Below are 22514 nucleotides of genomic sequence, written 5' to 3'. Positions count from 1 at the left end.
CCTTTTGTTGGTTAGATTATGAAAGATTCAATCCCTGCAATTTAAAGAGAACAAATTAGTAATTTGCTTTGAATCCACTTCCTAATCCATATTTGGGTTGTTTGGCGGCAACATTTAGATAGTTTTAAATCAGTCATACATCATTAAGTGTGTCTTCTCATTAATTTTCATTGGCAACATTTAGGTAGGATTGTTTGTCATTTATGTTGGTAAACTCAAGCCCTTTTGTTGGTTAGATTATGAAAGATTTCAATTTAAAGAGAACAAATTAGTAATTTGCTTTGAATCCACTTCTTAATTCATATTTGGGTTGTTTGGCGGCAACATTTAGATAGCCTTAAATTAGTCATACATCAGTAAGTGTGTCTTCTCATTAATTTCCATTGTCAACATTTAGGTAGGATTATTTGTCATTTATATTAACTCATGCCCTTTTGTTGGTTAGATTATGAAAGATTCAATCCCTGCAATTTAAAGATAATAGATTAGTAATTTTCTTTAAATCAACTGACTTAATCCATATTTGAGTTGTTTGGGTGCAAAATTTAGATAACTTTAGTAATACATCATTTTATTTATTTATTTTACAAAGTTCATACATCATTTTAAATAGCTTTAAATAGCTCAGCTTATCTTTCCAAAGTAAAGGTGTAGTAAAGGGTGTATTAAAAAGGAACCGAACAAACCAAAATATTGCCTCATTTGTCAACCTCAATATTTTCCAAAGGAGAATGTTAACTTGTGCCCTTAAGGGCACATGTTAAGAAAACAAATATAGAAATTATTTCTGAGAATTTGTGCATTTTTACTTTTATGCATTAAATTTCTTACATTATTAAATGTAGTATTTCTATATTAGGATACTTTATAATGTGCCCTAAGGGCACACATTAACCTAACCCTTTTCCAAAACCATGGTTCCTAGGATCTAGCTTGTGTGCGGTCATAACTCTTTGACTACATGATGTGATACACATCTCGATCAAAAAATTTAGTGACACTAAATTCCAAATCTTCTACAAAAGAAAAAGTTGGTAAGCCGTAAGCACGATTTTGCTTCTTAGGTGTCAAAAACTAGAGTTATTATTCTTAGGTGTCAAATCTTCTACATTAGTATTTTTTCTAAAACCAATTAGCAATTTTCTTAATCTTTGTTCTCTGATAAAAGGCAAATGAACACCAAAACCAATTTATGTGTAGTTTTTGCTAGAAAGCCTTAAGCCTTGTTGAACTGCAAGATCTCGCAGTGGCACACTGGAAGCCAATGTCTCACTAGAATCAACACACTGCCTTAAAGCGGCCCTTATTTCCTTTAACATCTCCTTAATCTTGATACGCTTTCTGCAATAAGAGACAACATGAAATTTTGACCTAAGACATTAAGGTACTATGAAAAGTATGCTATAGATTGTCTAAACCTTTAGCGTGTGTGTGAAATGTTATGAAGGACAAAACATAATAAAAAGAAACACTATTATGAAATAAAACATCAAGCACTTACAGAACACTAACTCCAATAACAGAGTGAGGTCGTGGATAATCCTCAAGTGTTTTTTCCTTTGTATCACTTTCATCGGACAATAATTGAGCAGAAACTTCAGAGCTTGGTTTTGGTTCAGAAGCTGCACCATCACTGCCAATTCTTTGAATTTCTTGAGTCAGTGTTGGAAGCCTATCTATAACCTGAAAACAAAATTAATGAACATGCTTGTTGCAGGACTTATTTTTCATATTACAAGATATTAATAGGAAAGGGTGGGCTTTCGTGCAATGGCAAAGTAGATGCCTAGTGCCAAGGTGGTCCTGGGTTCTAGATGTAGACACCGAGCCCCGGCTATAAACGTATGACCCTTACTAGTCACTAAACTCCACAATGATGGGAGCCTTGTGCACTGAGCCTCCCTTTACAAGATAAATAAGAAACTAAAAGATACACTCAAACTCACAATAAAGGTTAGTAGTAGGAAACTACATATACCTCTGGCAGGTCAATCTTATTCAAAACAACAATGTATGGTCGTTCAAGGTACTCAGGATTATACATGCGCAACTCCTGCAAAACAGAATTAGAATGGAGAGAAAATGAGCAAGATTACAAACTTCAAAACATGGGGGAAAGATACACGTTCCAACAAGAAAAGTTGGACTGGCCACAGATTTCTTTATGCATATTAAACTGACTAGATTTATTTGCGTCACTTTACTTCCGACCAGTGACTTGAAATACAAAAGCAACAGAAAGGGCAAAGAATAAACAACAAACAGCATAGTTGTGATTATCAATAGATGTTTTTGAGAGGTAATTTATCAGAGCTAATAAAATCAATAGACTAATTTAACTCCTGTCTAAGCAGCTGACTGAAAAATTGATTAAAAATCAATGGTCAACATTATGTGATCATGGTTATTAAATCGTAGATGTGTTGAAAATTTGAATTTCCTATCGATGGTTGAGAGGTCTTACTTTATTCTCAAAAGTGAGTTATCACTTCAGAGGAGCCAAATTCCCCTTCTCTAATAGTTATTAGAATGGAGTCTAAGATTATTCGGTACACATTCGATTTAGGAATTATTTTTGTGTTGAGGTGTGTTGGTTTTCTATTTACATAAACTGTGTATATTCCTAGCATATGTTGTGCTAGTGACTAACTTTTGGTGATGTATTATTTAATATTTGGTTCTTCAAAATAAATAAATAAGAAGAATGGAGTCTAAAGCCACCAAGCCAACAAAAAACCTGAATTTAAATCATAAAATAAAATGCTATATACATACTTCTCTGACAGTTCTGTAGTCATTTACAGGGTTTTCAGTAGATGCATCAACAACATGGACCAATAGACGGGTTCTCCTTAGATGCCTCAAAAAATTGCGACCAAGACCCTGAAAGATAAAAAAAAGATTTCATATTTAATAATTAGAATCTCAATGGTAGAATAAAAGACGGACATTTGACAGTAATATATATGGATTTATTTATACCTTTCCCAAGTGAGCACCTTCTATAAGACCAGGCAAATCTGCCAATGTAGCCTCAGATGAATACATCCCTGCTCCCAAGTTGGGATCCCCATCAAGGCGTCCAAGATTTGGCATTAATGTTGTAAAAGGATAATCGGCAATATCAGGTTTTGCAAGTGTAATGGCTGCCAAAAGTGTTGATTTCCCGGCATTTGGAAGTCCCTACAACAAGAACACTTGATCTTGAGCAGCTCGATGAAAACATTTGGAGGAGTAAAACCTTCTAAAAAGCAGTCTTTTACATCCTCTAAAGCCAATGAATTTCACTTTGACTAACAGTAATAGGCAACTTTTGTTCACCATATTAAAAAATGATTTATACAATCCAAAGAAACTAAATGAAACAATGCAATCTTTACAACACCTCACCCTGCTATTCTTCACAATTTTCAATAGAAGTCATGGCAAGTAAAATCAACATTTTAGTTTCCCAGAAATCTCAAAATTATCATGATGCTTGGTAAAGAGATAAAACACGGAATCAGCTTATCAACATCCCACACAAAGTATTATGAAGATAAAAGTGAGAAGACCCATAGAGAACTAAATATGGCACTATGAATATATGCAATACTTACAATCAAACCAACGTCAGCTACAACTCGTAGGATCAACTCCAACTTAATCTCCTCTCCAGGTTGACCGTGAACTAAAACCTGTAACAATTTTAAAATGATTGTTTTATCTTACAGTAAGATTATAACACAACTAGGTATTGTTTCTGGTTTCAAGATACATTTCCTTCTTTCTTTTTTTTTTTTTTTGAATGGGTTTACAAAAAAATGTAGTTCCAGACCCCAGCAGAGCAAGTATTTTGGACAGAAAATTGGTTGATCAATTATGGATTGCAAAGTTTAAACCAACATTAATTAAACTGAGAGAACAAAAGCAATGCCCTGTTGATTAAATCCTTCAACACATGCACAATGAAGTCACCAATGATAGCTTCCGGAGAGAGACAATCAAGTAAATATTTCAGTGAACACATAAATAATCAATAGACTTTACCTTATCGGAGTCATCTCTCATCACATTAGTTGTCAAACTCGTCGTTTTTTTCCTATTATTCCGTGGCATTTCTAACAAGCTAATCTGGTAAGACGAGAAAAAGTTGGAATCAGATACAAAATACAGTAATAATAACTAAGATAGGTTGTATACCGCAACTCATTGACTATAATCTATACTTTCCAGGAAAATAGATAATGTTGATAAAGTAGTTTCGGAATAAAAAAAAAACCTTGTTTACAGAGTACATTGCCAAAGAGTATGAATTTATTTTACGCTTTAATTATTCCATTTTACCACCAATTTGAATTGGTACAACTTATCTAGTGCTAGTTTATGTCTTAAACGGATTGAACATATCTGATTCATTACTCAATTACAAAAACAAATAGAAACAAAAACCAATAGAATATTCAATGAATTTCAAATATGTGTATTACCCCTCCTTGTCCACCCCTCGCAACAAGAACTTCATCACCAGGTCGTGCTAAATCAGCTAACATCTTTCCCCGTTTGCTTTTCACAACTGTACCTGTAATTCACAATTATAAACTCAATGAGGGATATGAAATTCAGTTTTTTAGGGGTTGTTTTCACCAAAATGTTGTTTCACAATCTTCTTCACAAATTATTTTAAACAGAAAACAAAATTAAAACAAGGTAATAACTTTGATAATAAATAGTGAACATATTTTGATTGAAAACAAGAAAACAAACCACCACAATTTGTTAAAAACCAAGTGGTTCGATCAGTTGAACAATAAACAGACACTATCCACAATTTGATTACTTGAACAATTTGATCACAGTTTCATCTGGTCCAAGTTCAAGATGGTTAAAACAATTGAACCATGACTTGGAGATCACACCAACCATGACTTGGAGATCACACCAGTTCGGTTTTTAAAACATTGCATATGAGACGCTATTAGTGAACTCTAGTCTTATTCACATCGTATTCACATTTCCAACTTATAATCGGGTACGAGGTGAACTCTAGTCTAGATTAACTTAATTTTATTTATTTTCCAAATCCTTTAAAAGTACAAATGCAAATCTTTGCACCAACTGTGAATTCAAAAACAACTAATTAAATGTAAATATTTTGACAATTGCTAATAAAAACACATCAACATTTATTTTTGCATAGAAGGAGCACTAGAAAAATATCCAAATTAGATATAGCACCATTTTGGATTGACTTAGTCGAACTTATCTAATGACACCAGCACTTGTGAGACTATTAGAACTTATCTAAACTGTTTTCAGCTTATTTTCATAAGCTATCCAAAATAGCTAACTAAAACAGCATACAACTTATACAAAAACAATTTAACTTTAGTTTAGCTTTAACATAAGCACTTATGCTATAAGCTGTTTATCCAAACAATGCCAAAATATCAAAAATTGAAACTAACAGAATGAAATTAGCAAACCTAGAGGAACAGGAATACGAACAGTAGGTGCTGAAGTTCCATTCCGCAAATAAGAAGTAAAAACGCCAACTGCATCAACATTTCCACCGCGTTTGGCATTAAATCGATTCTTATTATGAAACTCTAACAATGTATCTTTACTTTCATCTGCATAAATAACAACATCACCACCATGACCTCCCATTGGTAGTATCAAAGAACCATCAAAATCTCTCTTCAACGCGCTTTTCTTGTAAATATTATCATTAATCGCTTTTTTTCCTTTTCCTTTTTCAACTTCTTTTTTAGGTTTTTGATTCAATATTGCTCCGTGACCTCCGTCTCCTCCACGAACGGTTATAACTACCTGATCGAAGTATTTGTGTGGTTCTTTCGCTAACGCCGTTGACGTTGACGGTGGAGCATCTAAATTCGTTGTAACTTTGCATTCTAGTGTTTTCCATTTGTGTTGGAATTTGAAGTTCCTATATACATAATAACAGATAATTGCCGTTAATAACAGAAAAATGGCGTTAATTAACGGAGAAGGAGATGAAAGTAGAATGAGTGAAATTGTGATACCTTGGTGGAAGTTGAAGTGGGAGGAAGTGATGAATGGAACAGAAGAAATGAGTTTTGTGTGAAGGAATAGTGAGAAATGAAGGTGGTGGTGAAACGAGTGAAGACATTATCCAATTTTTTTGATTGAAGAGAAAAAGGAAAGAGGAAGATGAAGATGTGACCAAAGATTGGGCTAGATGAGTATATTTTGAGAGTTGAGAATTAATTTTGCTACCGATTACTCGCGCGTCCTACGATTTTCCAATTTTTTCCAATTACTCGCGAATGTTATAAAAATTAGAAATTTTGAAAAATAAGGTCTGTTAGTTAAGTAGCGGATGTTATAAAAGTATGGTGTTTTGAGGGGGTGTCTGCTACCTAAGTAACATATAAAGGTATTTTGATAATTTCGTAGGATACGCCCTAGAATTAGTAGGGTGGCAAAAAGAGATCTCTTGAAAGTTACTTTTAGATTTTTGGCCCCTATGTTATGGATTGAAAAAAAAATTAAAAATGATTTTTACAAAACATATGTAAAAATTGTAGAACCCTTAAGTTGAGTTTCGAGGTGAAAACGAACTAAACCTAACGAGCTGAATTGAACTGTTCACGAACTTTAAACAGTACCAACTTAAACTGAAAAAATAGTTCGTGTTGAACTCGAATCGAGTTTAGACGAGTTAGACTCGACTCATTTACGCCCTAAATACCGTCAACATAGAATTTAGATTTTTGATAGTAATAACTATGTTAAAACCGTTATTCGTCTGAAATCTAAAATCACATCGAAGATTTGATTCTGATCTACATTGGAGAATTTAGATTTTGTTAGTGTATTATCAAAATTGTTAAGTGTGATGCATATGCACTCCACCTTTGCTAAAAATCAATAAAATGATTACAATTAGGTGAATTTTTTTTTTTACACATATGTGGATATGTACAAGTACATTTGTTGAGGTGAATGATTCTGATCGGCTTACGAATAGTATTTATTAATTTTTTTATATTAAATACTATTTGTGGACCAATCACAATCATTCACTCAAGCCGTGTAGCGGTACATATCCACATAACGTTATTTTATTTTATTTTTTAGGTGATTAATGTTAATTTTTAGGCAAAAGTATATACTAGGTATATAATTAGCGTTACACTGAACAATTGTTAGTTGGTTCACTGCTGATTGACACTGAACTTAGTAATGATAATTAACTGTGATCAGGAGGGACAGTAACCACAAAAAAATTATAAAAGTGCGGGGTCGTGATTTGTAGTGCATATGCAATATAGTATTCTCGTACAGGCTGAGCAAACAAGATTCGAAGGAAGAGAAAAATGGCAGCAGAAGAGGGACAAGTCATCAGTGTTCATACCGTTGAATCATGGAAGGAACAGATCCAGAAGGGAAATGACTCCAAAAAATTGGTACAATTCAAATACTTACGTTCATCTTCTTCATACATATATACTCCTATTTGCTTATTCATGTTTCAACTCTTTTTTTTTTGTCACTCTTATACTTTACTATATGTCAATGATTTCAATTCCTCTTTCTAGTAATCAATTTGATTTTAATACGTGTTGATTGCAAGACTACAAATTATAAGTGTTTAATTATTCTTTTGTGAAAATATTCCCAAATCGTCGCCGTGGACGGCGTTTAAATTTTGTATGGTTAAATATACTTTAGTGGTTGGATAAACAATTCAATTTAAGCACACACTTTGAATTGCGACTTAAACATCTGAGTGGAGATTACTTTCATCAACGTCGAAATAACCGAGGTTTGCGAGAATACTCTATGAAGTTAGGGCCGGCCAAAAACCCTAATTATGACGAGTTCTTATTAAAGTATACCTACTCGTAACCAAAATATAAACCAAAACGAGAGTCGAACAAAATTAATATATTTTGGACCAAAATACACTAATTTTCTTTGACCAATTTTTGTTATAGAGATATAAGTTATTCAAAAATGAAATATGATTAAACTATTTTCATAGGATTTGAAATTTGTTTTCAAAATATATAGGAACTACTTGGGGCTAAAAATAATGAGTTGAAAACCACATATGGAATATCACTATCATTTTTATAGGTTCAAAACACATAAATTATATGGTGCACAAATGAAATAAAAATCTTATGCACTAATTTGTTTTTTTTTTTTTTTTTGATAAGATAAGGAATATAAAAAAACTAAGGACCAACTATAGAGGAACAAGCTCCCCTTAAGTCTTTATCAAAAAGCAAATTAATACTAGGACTAATAACATCTAAAATAGAAGGGGAAAAATCCGCTTGATGACCCCTTAAAGCAAGAGCATCGGCACAAGAATTTGCTTCACGATGAATGTGATTTATACGAATAGTCGACCCTGAGAGGTTGATAAGGTTTATAATCTCCTGGAGTAGAGGTTGGAGATGAAAAATGGAGGTATGACGATTCTGGATCATATTGTTGGCATGTATGGAATCTGTTTCAAGAATGACATTTGTAAGTTGCATCTCTCTCATTATCTGAAGACCAAGGAGAATTCCTTTTAATTCTGCAAAGAGAGCATTTCCTGACCCAAGCTTACACATGAAACCTTTAACAAAGTTTCCATTGTGATTTCTGATAATTCCTCCGCAAGCCGCTTGACCGTGTACATACGATCCGTCTGTATTTATTTTGAAAAACTCAGGAGGAGGCTTTGACCAATGCATGTATTTCCGGCACGGGTTTACAGATCGAGATGCAAGAGGGGACTTCATCTCTTTTTCAATCTGATAAGCTATGTCTATGATTTTTGAAGTGAGATGCGTTGCAAGCTCTGTCTCTCTAGAAAATACTAGTTTATTGCGATCCTTCCAAAGAGACCAAACCGAAACACCAAAAAAAGTAGGCCAATCCGTGTTGCTAGCTCCAATATGTTTAGTAGTGATGTTCCATTCCAGCCAACCGTACAAGCCAAGACTGAAAAACTTGGCCCAATTATCTTCTGTGATGAACTGGTTCCAGTAGTTTTGAGCGTCCTCACAATCTCGAAGCATATGCATTATGGTTTCCGGGTAAGATTGACATCTGGGACATGTATCATCTGTTGTCATCTGGCGGTGTGCTCTGACTGCATTTGTCAACAATGATCCATGGGCTAGCTTCCAAAGAACAGCGCGAATCCTATTTGGACCTCGCCACTGCCAAACCTGATCAAACAAAGGACTAACATTAGTATTATCATTATCATTACTACTAAGCAATTCATAAGCTGAATTTATACTAAAATTTCCATCCGTGGATATATTCCAATTAGGGATATCACTATTTCCAACAATAGGTGGCTTCAATTTTGCAATCAAATTACAAATAGACTCTGGGAGACGAGTGGCCAACATATTCCAATTCCAATCCCCGTCTATCACATAACTAGATACAGAATACTCGATTTCACCCATAGGAATAAGGTTTGAGTATTGATCCTCCAAGACACCACAATTTGGTATCCAAATGTCCTTCCAGAAACGAGTTCCATGACCATCATTTATCACCCATCTGATGTGAGGGTTGACATGCTCCCATGCTTTAACAATAGCTTTCCAAATGTTTGAAGAGTTACTTCGAGCAATAATATTAGGGGTAGACAGGAAACCACAATTATATTTGGCTCTCATAACTTGAACCCAAAGCTTATCAGGATCCGCAACCATTTGCCAAGCCAATTTATGTTTATAAACTTGGTTCAAAATCCGGAGATTTCTAAAACCCAGACCACCCTCCTCTTTGGGACGACAAATCTTCTCCCAAGAAATAAGATGACATTTACGGTGTTGATTGGTTGAACCCCAAATAAAGTCTCGACAAATTTTCTCCGCTTCTTCACAAATTGAAGCGGGAATATTTGTTGTTTGCATGACATAACCTGGAATACAAGACAAAGAAGACTGCGCTAAAGTTACTCTTCCTGCAAAAGAGAGATTATTAGCTTTCCAAGTAGATAATTTCTTTCGCATTTTATCAATAATAAAAGTATAAGAATTGCGAGAAATTCGTTGATGTATCATAGGGGCACCTAGATACATTCCTATATCACGAGTTTTCTCAATTCCTAGACCATGGCTAAGCATAGTAGCAGCAGAATCAACGATATTCCTAGAGAAGAAAACTTTAGATTTATTAAAGTTAATTTTCTGACCAGAATTTAAGCAAAATCTATCTAGAGTATCTTTGATAAGAATGACTTGATCCATATTTGCTTCAGCCACCAGGACTAAATCATCGGCAAAACAGATATGAGAAAGTTTAGGACCTCCTCCTCTACCAAAATATAATGGTTTCCATCTACCTTCATTTACCCTATCCTGAATAAAATGATTCAATCTTTCTAAAGCAAGAACAAAAAGATAAGGGGAAAGAGGATCTCCCTGTCTAAGCCCTCTAGAGGAATTAAAACTAGAAGTGGGTTCTCCATTCCAGTTTATACTCATAGAGGCGGATGAAATACAATGTTGGATCAATTCTCGAATATTATTAGGGATATTTAGAAGAACCAGCGTTTCTTTGATGAAGCTCCACTCGATCCGATCATATGCCTTCTCCATATCAATTTTTAGAATCATGAATCCTTTTTTTCCATGCACTAATTTGTTTTTATCATTGAATCAACCATTAGATCAAATATAATATGTGACTTGTTAATGACATAGTATAAAACACATTTGTGTATGATATATGACTAATTTACTTGAGCACATTAGACAAAGTCTCCTTATAATATTTGTATGATTATTTGTGTCATTATGGGATTAGGAGTGGACCTTGATTAGGTAATATTTATTTTGGTTTTTTATTTTCGGCGTTCCGCATATATACGATGCCTCTGTTATGTAGTTCGTTCTTTATTAGTCTATGTTCGTCTTGAATAGAGACTAGTTAATAATATATTTGTCGTTTTAAAAAAAATTGTGTCATACAACAAACTCTAAACAAGGGCACCATTCTCTAGGTAATGTATATTTTTTGAATCCTACAATAAATGTGTAATTTAAAATCAAATACTTGTACAGTTGTGTTTTCAACAAAACCTATTTTACCATTTTTATTTCCTCAAATTTTCTAATGAATGCATGTTGAATAGACTTTGCGTTACGTACCTTTCATGTTATTTATTAGCCTCTTAAATCTTTATTATGTTGTTTGAAATTACTGACATTGCAAAATGTCAACTTCATGTTTTGTTTTGCATAACTTATAACCACCTTTATGTTTATTTGTTTAGGAACATTTTCTAAGCATCAAAATTAATTGAATATCTTTCTTTAATTTTCTTGTTTATAAGTGATAATGACATAATTGGTACACTTACATTGAATTGCATTACAATGTTGGATAATAGATTGTGGTGGATTTTACTGCTTCATGGTGTGGTCCATGCCGTTTTATTTCTCCAATTCTAGCAGATATTGCTAAGAAGACACCTCAAGTCATCTTCCTCAAGGTGGATGTAGATGAATTAAAGGTATAACAATCATATCTTAATCTATGTTACCTTATTATTTTTCAAGTTTAATGTAGTTCAGAATCACATTGTGCCTGACAAAATCACAATAGCAACGTGATTCCGTTGAAGCTCTAAATTATTGCTTTTGCAAAATTGCAGTTACACGGTGTGATTCTGCCAAACTCACAACTAATTCAAGATAACAAATCAAAATTTATCATATTTTATCAAGTTATGATCATTTTATAGGAACGTTTTTTGAAACATGTTTACATCATTTTAAGATTATGATTGATCACCATGGGCGGAGCCAATGCCCAGCAAGTTTGGGCAGTTGCCCGGGTTCTGGCCAAAATGTTTGGTATTTTTAGTGTTTAGTTTAAGGCAAAACTGATATTTTTTTGTTGGACTATTTATATATTATGTCACATATGAAATTTTGCTGAGACTCTAAGTTTTCTGGCTCCGCCAATAATGATTACTATATACGTGTTAAGATTATGTGGACTGTTAATTTCAGAGTGTTGCTGAGGAATGGTCTGTTGAGGCTATGCCAACCTTCTTGTTCTTGAAAGAAGGTAAGGAAGTGGAAAAAGTAGTTGGTGCTAGGAAGGAAGAACTTCAAATTGCTGTAACCAAGCATGCAACTGCTTGAAGTATCATATGAAAGATCATGAATAAATACATTTAACATTTTCGTGTCGGTTTTGCGAGTTATCATCATGCTTGAAAATAAATTGTTGCATTGGCCTACTTCAAATGATTGTTGACTATAAGATATTTGTTGTAGCATTATGATATTTTGATGAAAATGTCATGGTCCCTATGGTTGATGGTTGTCAATTAAAATATGTTGATGAAAATGGTTCCTTTTGGTTGATGATTGAATATGCTAACCACCAAAATAATAATGCTTGCATGTGTAGTGTAGATAGATTCATAGATATTAGATACAAACAAATTACATGAATGCATAAAAAGCACTTTAACATATACTGAATTTTGTAATTTTCACTCTTCCAAGTAAATACTACATTGACACTCAAGTTCAAAGAATAAATTAAAAATGAACTTGGTCACACACCTCCTGTATCAATCATGCTAATGCCAATAGAAGCTATATAGAATTCCACACCTACATATATAATTTTTTTTATTATTCTTCATATATACTATGCCCCCTTTGTATGTTTCCCTGTCGATCGCTATTTGGTTTCTCATTCTTGTGTAGTATTAGTCATTAAATTTGATTCACTAACTCGTGGAGTATGCACTATCCTCTTTACCAGAGATATTTTCCAAGGATTCCCTCCTAATTCCTCGAAAACGACCAGCAAGTTATTTGTTGGCTTTAACCAGGACCTAGGAACATGGTACCTGCAAAATTGAAGTAGTGAGTAGCATTTTCCTAGAGATAAGGTTCGTACATGTTTGGTATCATGGTGGATTTGTCAGAATTATGGTGAGCTATTTAGCTACAAAGTGTAGCTTTTGAAAATCATGGTGACTCACTGTGATTCTGACAATCCACCGGGACACCAAATGTGCATCATACTTTTAAAGAAACGTAGTGTCATACCATCGTTGGGTAGGTTGTCCGCAACCAATTTGGCACTTCCCCTGACGATATGTTCCGGCATAGTTACAACCATTACATTTACCCTTTGCATAAACCATCCAATATCTTCCGATGCTTTGTCCATTGATCCATACTTGACCCTTTCCCATACTGCTCATGTCCAATGCCAATGGTTCAATTCCATTAGGTGCATTGAAATAAGCCTGCAGGTTTCAAATTAGATTAAAACCTTTTCATTATAGGCTTCATTAGATGTTATTATTGTAATATATAAACCAGTAACTGTTCTTTCTTTCTTTCTTACCTTGTGCCATTTCAACTGTGGCCGGTTTTGAGAAGCTAGCGATGTTCGCACCCAATCAACAGATGAGACGCCATTAGGAGACACCAAATTCACAGCTTCTCCTTTTAGGCCAACCTGTTTTTGTCGGTACCATAATTAGAAAACATTTTCTCCTCATATTTGATGAAACATGTTTGTTCAAATTCTGCTACTCATCAGTGCTATAGTGTCGCTATAGCTGCTATTTCACATTATTTTTTACTTAACAGTGTATCGCAGAATAATAGCGGTTTGTTCAAATTTTGCTATGCAATAGCGTTATACCACCGCTATAGCTGCTATTTAACACTGATACAGAAGTTAGATTTGGGTGCATCTGACCTGGTATGACCATTTCTGCCCTGTCAAATCTTTCTGTGCATGGTCAAGACCATGGAGAAAAACTGGACCTGTGATTCCTGTCTTCCGTGACTCAAAATGGATTCCGCCATTCTATTGGGAAAATAAAAAACCAAAAGAAATTAATGACTAGCAAATGGTTGATCAAATTCAAGTTGGAGTTAAAAGCAAGGTACTAACAGGTAATCCAACAGCTACACTTAGAAGTGCTATTTTATTAGTTCCAGCTCGTAGGTCAATAGGTCCGTTAAAATTGAAACTTGGCTTTTTCTTTGTCCCAAAAGCCGAGCCTGCAAAAGGAAATAGGAGTCTAATGATCACTGTTTCTACTTTCATTGTAACTGAGTGATTGTTACCAACTAATTCTTACAGAATCGTCTCATCTTGGTTGAACTACATTAGATTCAATCACTGTAAAAAAGGTTAAAAAATGCAAGTTTAACTACGTGCCTGAAAATTTCCCATTGATAAACACATGGACGGCATCGCCAGAGGAGTGCACACTAATACTAGGCTTGTTCCTTCCACGAAGAAATGATTCCGATGGACTTATGTCAATACTGTGGAATGAAAACCAGAAAACAATGAGATTTCAACTGCATAGAACTGAGAAAGTAAAATGAAAAAGCTAAATGATTTGGTTTCTGTTTGTAAAATTAGAGGAAAGTGTACTAACCTGGTTATGTACCACAGATAATCACTAGTGTCTCTAGTAGCATTTAGCTGTTCTAGAAGTCCAGAAGCTGTGATTTTAGAATTCTCCGCAAGTGAAGATACATCTTCATCATAGGTCTCCCATGAGAGCAATTTAGAATTACTAGGAAGCATTTGTATTTGTGAAGGTTGAAGCCTCACCTTTCATGAAACCATAACAATCCAATCATCAATAACTTGATGGAAAAGATAATGCCAATAAGAAATACTCAGATTCAAATTTAAAGGCCCTTTTAAATATTCTTACTCTTGCAGTGTTGAAAACATCTGTTCTACAATCAGGGAGGATGCTTATCGACCAAGCAGGTAAGTCGTAGTGCCTATTGTTGAAGGTCACTTTTGCAGCAGAATTTGAATGATAGTTAGCTAGAAAAGCTGCACAAGTTGTTCTTGTAGAGAATACATATGCCTGGAGACATAAATCATTGTTATTGCCGCGAACTTATTGTTTTCGTTGTTATATATCAGAGGAATAGGGAAACTAACCTGTTCATATGCTCCTAATGATGTAACCTTAGGATCTGAAGAAACCAAAGCATGTTCACATTGCTTGATAGCTTTATGAAGGTCTTTCAAATGACCATATTTAGGTTCCCTTAACAAACCTGAAATCAGTTTAATCACTCAATTACAATTTGCTAATGACCATATTTAGGTTGTTTTGAGAGTATAATTATCTTACCATATTCATCAATTGGAGCATCATAGTCATAGCTTGTAGTTATGAATGGTCCTCCAGCTGATCGTCCAAAATTAGTTCCTCCGTGGTACTATCATTTGCCATTAATCAAGATTAATACTCATGGTTCATAAATTAATGTTAATGAAGCATATATTTTGTTTAACTGAGAAATAAATCAGGTAACCAACCATGTAATAATTAAAAAGAGAGCCACCCTTTTGTATAAAACGAGCAACTGCAAACGCTAAATCCTGAACCGGTCGCTGGGGAACCGGTCCGCCAAATTCTGAAAACCTGATAGCCAAAAAATGGTAAAGAATTAAGACAAATGTGTCCAATTTTTTCACAACCAATTTCATAAACAATGCTATATGTAACTTACCAGCCACTCCAAGACTCAGTCCATAGTTTAGGCTTGTATGGTTTATTGGGAATGAAATTGTCACAGTAAAAACCATTGCAAGCATTTATCTGTAGGAAAGTATAGGATAAATCACATTTGACACTTGCTAAAAGCTAATGAAAATGAACATAAAGAAAGCGTTGAAGAATGTAATAATTAAAGTAAAATTAGTGCATTTTTGGAAACAGTGAGTTTGAGGAAATCACAGTGACATCATGAAAATGAACATAAAGAAAGCGTTGAAGAATATAATAATTAAAGTAAAATTAGTGCATTTTTGGAAACAGTGAGTTTGAGGAAATCACAGTGACATCATGATTTTGTTCAAATCACATTGGATCACACCAAGATTCTGCCAAACTGACCACCAGTTCAATCATGCACGGAGTAAATCGAGTAAGAGCATGAGAAGGCTCACTCACCACTGGATCTGGAGCATCATCTTCCAGACACATCACCCAAGGGACACCTGTACCAAATCCAACAGCCATTTTTGCAGCCCAATTTGAATATGCACGACCAGTAGCTCCAAGTGCTCTTCCTTGTGGGCCATACTCATTCTCAATCTACAAATTACAACAGCACAAGTATACATACACAACAAAGTTAATACTTCATCTTCAACTAGTGATCTTACTAACATGAATTTAGAAGTGTTAGATTAGATCCACACTTTCTTGATCTTTCACAACATGTAGGAGACAATTTTTGAACAAATACTTAATTAAATTATATCCAAAAAAAGTCAAACTTGAAAGCGATTATCTACTTACTTGAGAAAGAATTATTGGACCACCTTGTGACTGAAATAGCTTTTCATTCTTCATCATCTGAACAATCTTCTGAGTAAAACCTTCCATTGCAGCCTAAAAAAAAAGTTTTTTTTTTCAAAAATTTTAAACATTTCTTCATTCAAACTATTCAAGCAACTGAAATTACAACTCAACCTTAAAAGGGCCATTATCTGTTCTGAAACTGATTCCAGGAACATACTTCAACCAAACAGGAAATCCACTACACCAAACAAAAAAAACATGACATTGTAAATCACAAAAAACAATGACTAAAAAAGAAAAACATATACATTAAGAAACCAAATATTAAATGTTACATACCCAAAGTTCCACTCAGCACAAACATAAGGTCCAATTCTAAGATGTACATACAGACCCACTTTCTGCACTGTCTTTATGAAATGTACTAGATCGTACCTTCCTTCAAAATTGTACTACAACAAAAGACATCATAAAAATAATTAAAAAAAATGTGAATAAATCTTAAGAAGAAAATTTAAGAGAATATTAAAAGTTAATCAGAACAAGATCCAGATTCTAGAATAGTACATTACTAGGAGAAGGTTCATGAACATTCCAAAACACATAAGTGTCAATAACATCTAACCCTCCATCTTTAGCTTTCTGAATCAGATCCTCCCACATCTATACATTTCAAACAAAAACACTTAAAAAAATAATATTTTTTTTAAGAGAGTGAAAAAAATTTAAGTGAAAAAGTGAAACAAGAAAAGTACTTCTGGGGTGCTTCTTGGATAATGAATGGAACCCGAAATGAGGATTCTTCTTTGTCCATTGATGAGAATAGCTTTTCTATCATATGTAACACTACATTGAATATACTCAGAACCAAGAAAGAAGATAGTGAAGAACAGTGAAAGAAGCTTGGAAACTGAGTTGGTTTCCATAGCTTTTTCAACAATGGAGGGAAAGTTGTTACTATATATTATTCTCTATTTATTATAATTGATGTAGAAACTCAGGAATATATGAGAAATATTTGTGTGTTCATTGTTATATTTGAAGTACAAGTAGGTGGTCCTATTTATACTATAGGATTGGAGACAAAGAAACATAAAATGATTACACATAAAAGACTAATTACTCCTAATATAATTACAATATCAATTATAATAAATAGAGAATAATATATTGTAACAAAAGTTATTCAAAAGATGAATATGAAAGTTTGGTTTAGTTTAGCAAAAGAAATAAATAGAGCGAAAAAGAAACATGGGTTGTTCTGTTTTGCTCTGTTATGTTCTGTTTTGTTCTGTTATCACAGTGAGTGTGACTTTGAATCTGATTAATAATAAAAAACACAATGACAATACCTATGACAAATGTTGTATTAATGTTTTTTGTCTGTGATTTTCTTTATCTTCTTATAATAGTAGTGATGCAAACTAGTGGAAATTCAACACATGTGGGGTAATTTGTGACTTTTTTTTTTTTTATGATATTTGGAAAGTGTTTTGAATATGTGGGAATGAGAGTGAGTGAGTACTAAAAAAAAAGTTGTTTGTATTGCCATTTTTTAATCAGAGGCTATTTATTTCTTTTAATGTCTTCAACTTTACTACAACCATATTTATATTTTATTTAACTTTAGTTTAAAAATACTATATGGAAAAGATATTGGAACTGGTGTTGTGGAATTCATCATAATCATGTCGTGATCTTTTAAACATCATATTCATAGGAGTAGTAGTTTTTGCTATGCTTTTCACTTCAAGTGTTAAAGCAGTGAAAATTTTGACTATTTAGCCTGCACACACATAAGACGGAGAGAACTATTAAAATTTATGTAATTTATCAATTGCATAATTTTAAATTAAAACTTAAAATCACACTAGAATATTTAACCATTTGTACCAGTCATAATAAGCAGTGTTCTGGACTGGATCCAAGGCCCAATCACCGAGGATATCCTTATCTGATGCGCCGAACTTGGCCCAAAATGGGCGAAGGCCCAAAGTCGCCTCCCACTGTTCAACATTCATAGAAGCGAACCTTCCTTAACGGCCGATACCAGAATGATTGACATTCTGCTAATCATGACATTTCAGGTGTTATTTCGATAGCCATTGATGGCGATGACATTGTATCCGTCTTCACATTAATGGTTCTATCCTTATTCTCTAAAATCTTAACTTCACGCAAATATTGACCTGAACGTCAGAGTGTCTGCAAGTACAACTTCTCTTTGGTGTAACAGTGCAGCAGAGAACCACCACCGACCACGTCGATTCTTATTATCAGGTAAGATCAAGTAGATATGAAAATCTTAACGTATAGAGATTTTTATTATTATTATTATTATTATTATTATTATTATTATTATTATTATTATTATTATTATTATTATTATTATTATTATTATTATTATTATTATTATTATTATTATTATTATTATTATTATTATTATTATTATTATTATTATTATTATTATTATTATTATTATTATTATTATTATTATTATTATTATTATTATTATTATTATTATTATTATTATTATTATTATTATTATTATTATTATTATTATTATTATTATTATTATTATTATTATTATTATTATTATTATTATTATTATTATTATTATTATTATTATTATTATTATTATTATTATTATTATTATTATTATTATTATTATTATTATTATTATTATTATTATTATTATTATTATTATTATTATTATTATTATTATTATTATTATTATTATTATTATTATTATTATTATTATTATTATTATTATTATTATTATTATTATTATTATTATTATTATTATTATTATTATTATTATTATTATTATTATTATTATTATTATTATTATTATTATTATTATTATTATTATTATTATTATTATTATTATTATTATTATTATTATTATTATTATTATTATTATTATTATTATTATTATTATTATTATTATTATTATTATTATTATTATTATTATTATTATTATTATTATTATTATTATTATTATTATTATTATTATTATTATTATTATTATTATTATTATTATTATTATTATTATTATTATTATTATTATTATTATTATTATTATTATTATTATTATTATTATTATTATTATTATTATTATTATTATTATTATTATTATTATTATTATTATTATTATTATTATTATTATTATTATTATTATTATTATTATTATTATTATTATTATTATTATTATTATTATTATTATTATTATTATTATTATTATTATTATTATTATTATTATTATTATTATTATTATTATTATTATTATTATTATTATTATTATTATTATTATTATTATTATTATTATTATTATTATTATTATTATTATTATTATTATTATTATTATTATTATTATTATTATTATTATTATTATTATTATTATTATTATTATTATTATTATTATTATTATTATTATTATTATTATGGAACAGATCTGATTACACCGATTATTTTTATTTTGATAGATTTTTTATTATTATTTCATATTTCATAAATCCAATTACAACTACATTGTGTACTTTTTTTCCGAACAAAATAAATTTTTGAGGTATTTCGACATTGTCTTTACTTTGAAGATCTCATATGAAACAAATATTGCAAATCTCCTTATGAAAATGTCATAAGGAAACAAATCTCATATATTTCAAAAATGACTATTGTCTCATATGAAACAAATCTCCTTATGAGATTCTTTACAATAAACCGCCTGTCTTCTTACATCTTAAAACTTTTGGTTGTTTATGTTATGCCTCCACTTTACACACACATAGGACGAAATTTGACTATAGAGCTCATAAGGAAGATTTCATTGGCTATAAAGAGGGTGTCAAAGGATACATCCTCTATGATTTGTCATCTCATCAACTGTTCATTTCTAGAAATGTCATCGTTTATGAACTTCATTTTCCTTTTCATTCATCCTTAAACACTAATCATACTATACCTGTCCTGTCCCTTTATCCACCACCAATTCTGCCTTTCTTTTTTATTCTCTCCCTGTCGAAAATAACTTGACTACTCCCACTCTTGATTCAACTTTATCTTCACCTGGCAGTTCCACCCTCCCAACATTTCCATTGTACCACATATGTCTTCTCCTAGTAATCCTAGTGAGCCTTCTCCGGCTTCCTCTCCTTTGCCTCCTACTCAACCCCTTAAGCATTCTACCAGAATTATAAATAGACCAAGTCACTTGCAAGATTACCATTGCGAATATACTAGCTGCACTAATTCATCTTCAGGTATTAATACTGCTGTTGCTTATCCTTTATCTTCTGTTTTGTCCTATAATAATTGTTCTTCTTCTTATAAAAATTTCTGCCTCTCAGTTACTACTAACCCTGAACCCAAAACCTTTATTCAAGCCTCTAAACATGAATGTTGGCAAAAGGCTATGCAAGCAGAGCTTAATGCACTTTCTTTGAACAAAACCTGGACTATTGTTGACCTTCCTGCAGGAAAAACCCCTATTGGATGTCGTTGGGTCTATCGGATTAAATACCATGCTGATGGCACCATTGAGCGCTATAAAGCTTGCCTTGATGCTAAAGGCTTTACTCAAATGGAGGGGGTTGATTATTTTGAGACCTTCAACCCTGTGGCTAAGTTAACCACTGTTAGAGTCTTACTTGCCTTAGCTGCTGCTAAAGGATGGTTTTTAGAACAATTGGACATTAATAATGCATTTTTGCATGGCGAATTAAATGAGGAGGTATATATGTCTTTACCCCCTGGTTTTGAAATCCCAAATTCTGTCTGTTCCAATAAAGTGTGCAGACTGAACAATTCTCTCTATGGTTTAAAGCAAGCTTACTACAACCTTAATTTCCCTCGGATATTCTCAATCTCAAGCTGATCACTCACTCTTTGTGAAAGCTTCTGATTCTACTTTCACTGCATTGTTAGTGTATGTAGATGATATTGTATTGACTGGTAACTCAATGTCTGAAATTCATTTTGTCAAGCAGACTTTGGATAGTCGGTTTAAAGTAAAAGATCTTGGCCCTTTGAGATTCTTTCTTGGTCTTGAAGTTGCTCGTACCAAGGATGGTATTTCCCTCAACCAAAGAAAATACACTTTGGAATTACTTAATGATAATGGTAAACTTGCTACTAAACCTGCCACAACACCATGTAACCCTTCCACTAAGCTCACCAATGAAGGTAGCCCTCCTTACTCTGATAATTCTGCCTACAGAAGATTTGTGGTCGGCTTCTTTATCTTACTCATACCAGGCCAGATATAGCATTTTCAGTTCAGCAGCTTAGTCAATATGTTTCTCAGCCTCTTGAATCTCATTTTCATGCTGCAAACCGTGTGCTCAGGCATCTCAAATCTGCCCCTTCTCAAGGACTTTCCTTCCCCCCCCCCCCTCTAACTCTCTCCAATTATCTGGTTTTGATAATATTTGCATTTGTAATCCTTCAAGGCACTTGGCGATGACATTGTATCCGTCTTCACATTAATGGTTCTATCCTTATTCTCTAAAATCTTAACTTCACGCAAATATTGACTTGAACGTCAGAGTCTCTGCAAGTACAACTTCTCTTTGGTGTAACAGTGCAGCAGAGAACCACCACCGACCACGTCGATTCTTATTATCAGGTAAGATCAAGTAGATATGAAAATCTTAACGTATAGAGATTTTTTTTATTATTATTATTATTATTATTATTATTATTATTATTATTATTATTATTATTATTATTATGGAACAGATCTGATTACACCGATTATTTTTATTTTGATAGATTTTTTATTATTATTTCATATTTCATAAATCCAATTACAACTACATTGTGTACTTTTTTTCCGAACAAAATAAATTTTTGAGGTATTTCGACATTGTCTTTACTTTGAAGATCTCATATGAAACAAATATTGCAATTAAACTCTAATTATGTACTATAGATGATTTTGAGAAATGAAATAGCTCAAAAAAGGAATGATATCACTTTCAATATACTTAAACCGTTAAACGATATGTCACAATATTATATTAAAAACAAAATTATTATTTATCACAACATAATAGTGAGTTTGACATTTTTATTTTATTTACTCTCAAAGTCACCCTTTCAATAGACTTAAATGATACTGTATGTCACAATAGCAATTAGTATATAATATTCAATGAATTTCAAATATGTGTATTACCCCTCCTTGTCC

The 22514-nt window shown here is 32.2% G+C and overlaps 3 protein-coding genes across 4 annotated transcripts; 1 reads left to right on the top strand and 2 right to left on the bottom strand.

Moving 5' to 3' along the window:
• Positions 1 to 777: 777 nt before the first annotated feature.
• Positions 778 to 6198, bottom strand: LOC123886807 (probable GTP-binding protein OBGC2). The gene is made up of 10 exons (XM_045936091.1): positions 6027 to 6198; positions 5466 to 5929; positions 4470 to 4561; positions 4030 to 4113; positions 3600 to 3677; positions 2983 to 3183; positions 2776 to 2883; positions 1979 to 2053; positions 1502 to 1683; positions 778 to 1341 (listed from the first exon to the last, which is right to left on the bottom strand). The coding sequence occupies exons 1-10, from the start codon at positions 6131 to 6133 to the stop codon at positions 1191 to 1193; spliced, it is 1542 nt and encodes a 513-aa protein (XP_045792047.1). The 5' UTR covers positions 6134 to 6198; the 3' UTR covers positions 778 to 1190.
• A 1107-nt stretch (positions 6199 to 7305) lies between these two features.
• LOC123886811 (thioredoxin H-type-like) lies at positions 7306 to 12331 on the top strand. The gene is made up of 3 exons (XM_045936097.1): positions 7306 to 7433; positions 11384 to 11506; positions 12009 to 12331. The coding sequence occupies exons 1-3, from the start codon at positions 7344 to 7346 to the stop codon at positions 12141 to 12143; spliced, it is 348 nt and encodes a 115-aa protein (XP_045792053.1). The 5' UTR covers positions 7306 to 7343; the 3' UTR covers positions 12144 to 12331.
• A 47-nt stretch (positions 12332 to 12378) lies between these two features.
• On the bottom strand, positions 12379 to 18601 carry LOC123886795 (beta-galactosidase 5-like). Of its 2 annotated transcripts, XM_045936087.1 has the most exons (19): positions 18218 to 18601; positions 17080 to 18110; positions 16892 to 16987; positions 16664 to 16776; positions 16496 to 16562; positions 16322 to 16414; positions 15971 to 16114; positions 15528 to 15616; positions 15334 to 15439; positions 15146 to 15233; positions 14950 to 15068; positions 14711 to 14872; positions 14426 to 14604; positions 14200 to 14309; positions 13930 to 14039; positions 13732 to 13842; positions 13372 to 13485; positions 13068 to 13270; positions 12379 to 12865 (listed from the first exon to the last, which is right to left on the bottom strand). In XM_045936087.1, the coding sequence occupies exons 2-19, from the start codon at positions 17248 to 17250 to the stop codon at positions 12706 to 12708; spliced, it is 2235 nt and encodes a 744-aa protein (XP_045792043.1). In that variant the 5' UTR covers positions 17251 to 18110; positions 18218 to 18601; the 3' UTR covers positions 12379 to 12705. The 2 variants fall into 2 exon arrangements, with proteins under 2 accessions (XP_045792043.1, XP_045792038.1); XM_045936082.1 differs by having other exon boundaries at positions 17080 to 18601.
• Between the last annotated feature and the right edge of the window lie 3913 nt (positions 18602 to 22514).

The sequence above is a fragment of the Trifolium pratense genome, linkage group LG1, assembly GCF_020283565.1.
Source record: "Trifolium pratense cultivar HEN17-A07 linkage group LG1, ARS_RC_1.1, whole genome shotgun sequence".
NCBI lineage: Eukaryota > Viridiplantae > Streptophyta > Magnoliopsida > Fabales > Fabaceae > Trifolium > Trifolium pratense.
Note: the sequence above shows the minus strand (reverse complement) of the source record. Positions and strands in the feature narration are given on the sequence as shown.

Coding starts and splice junctions, on each gene's coding strand:
- LOC123886807 (XM_045936091.1), bottom strand. CDS start 6,133: ATGTCTTCACTCGTTTCACCACCACCTTCATTTCTCACTATTCCTTCA. Junction 4,114..4,469: donor CGAGGGGTGGACAAGGAGGG/GTAATACACATA, acceptor TCGTCTTACCAG/ATTAGCTTGTTAGAAATGCC. Junction 1,342..1,501: donor GTTATTGGAGTTAGTGTTCT/GTAAGTGCTTGA, acceptor CTCTTATTGCAG/AAAGCGTATCAAGATTAAGG.
- LOC123886811 (XM_045936097.1), top strand. CDS start 7,344: ATGGCAGCAGAAGAGGGACAAGTCATCAGTGTTCATACCGTTGAATCA. Junction 7,434..11,383: donor GAAATGACTCCAAAAAATTG/GTACAATTCAAA, acceptor GTTGGATAATAG/ATTGTGGTGGATTTTACTGC. Junction 11,507..12,008: donor TGGATGTAGATGAATTAAAG/GTATAACAATCA, acceptor TGTTAATTTCAG/AGTGTTGCTGAGGAATGGTC.
- LOC123886795 (XM_045936082.1), bottom strand. CDS start 17,250: ATGGAAACCAACTCAGTTTCCAAGCTTCTTTCACTGTTCTTCACTATC. Junction 15,617..15,970: donor ATGATGCTCCAGATCCAGTG/GTGAGTGAGCCT, acceptor ACTTTCCTACAG/ATAAATGCTTGCAATGGTTT. Junction 15,234..15,333: donor CTCTTTTTAATTATTACATG/GTTGGTTACCTG, acceptor GGCAAATGATAG/TACCACGGAGGAACTAATTT.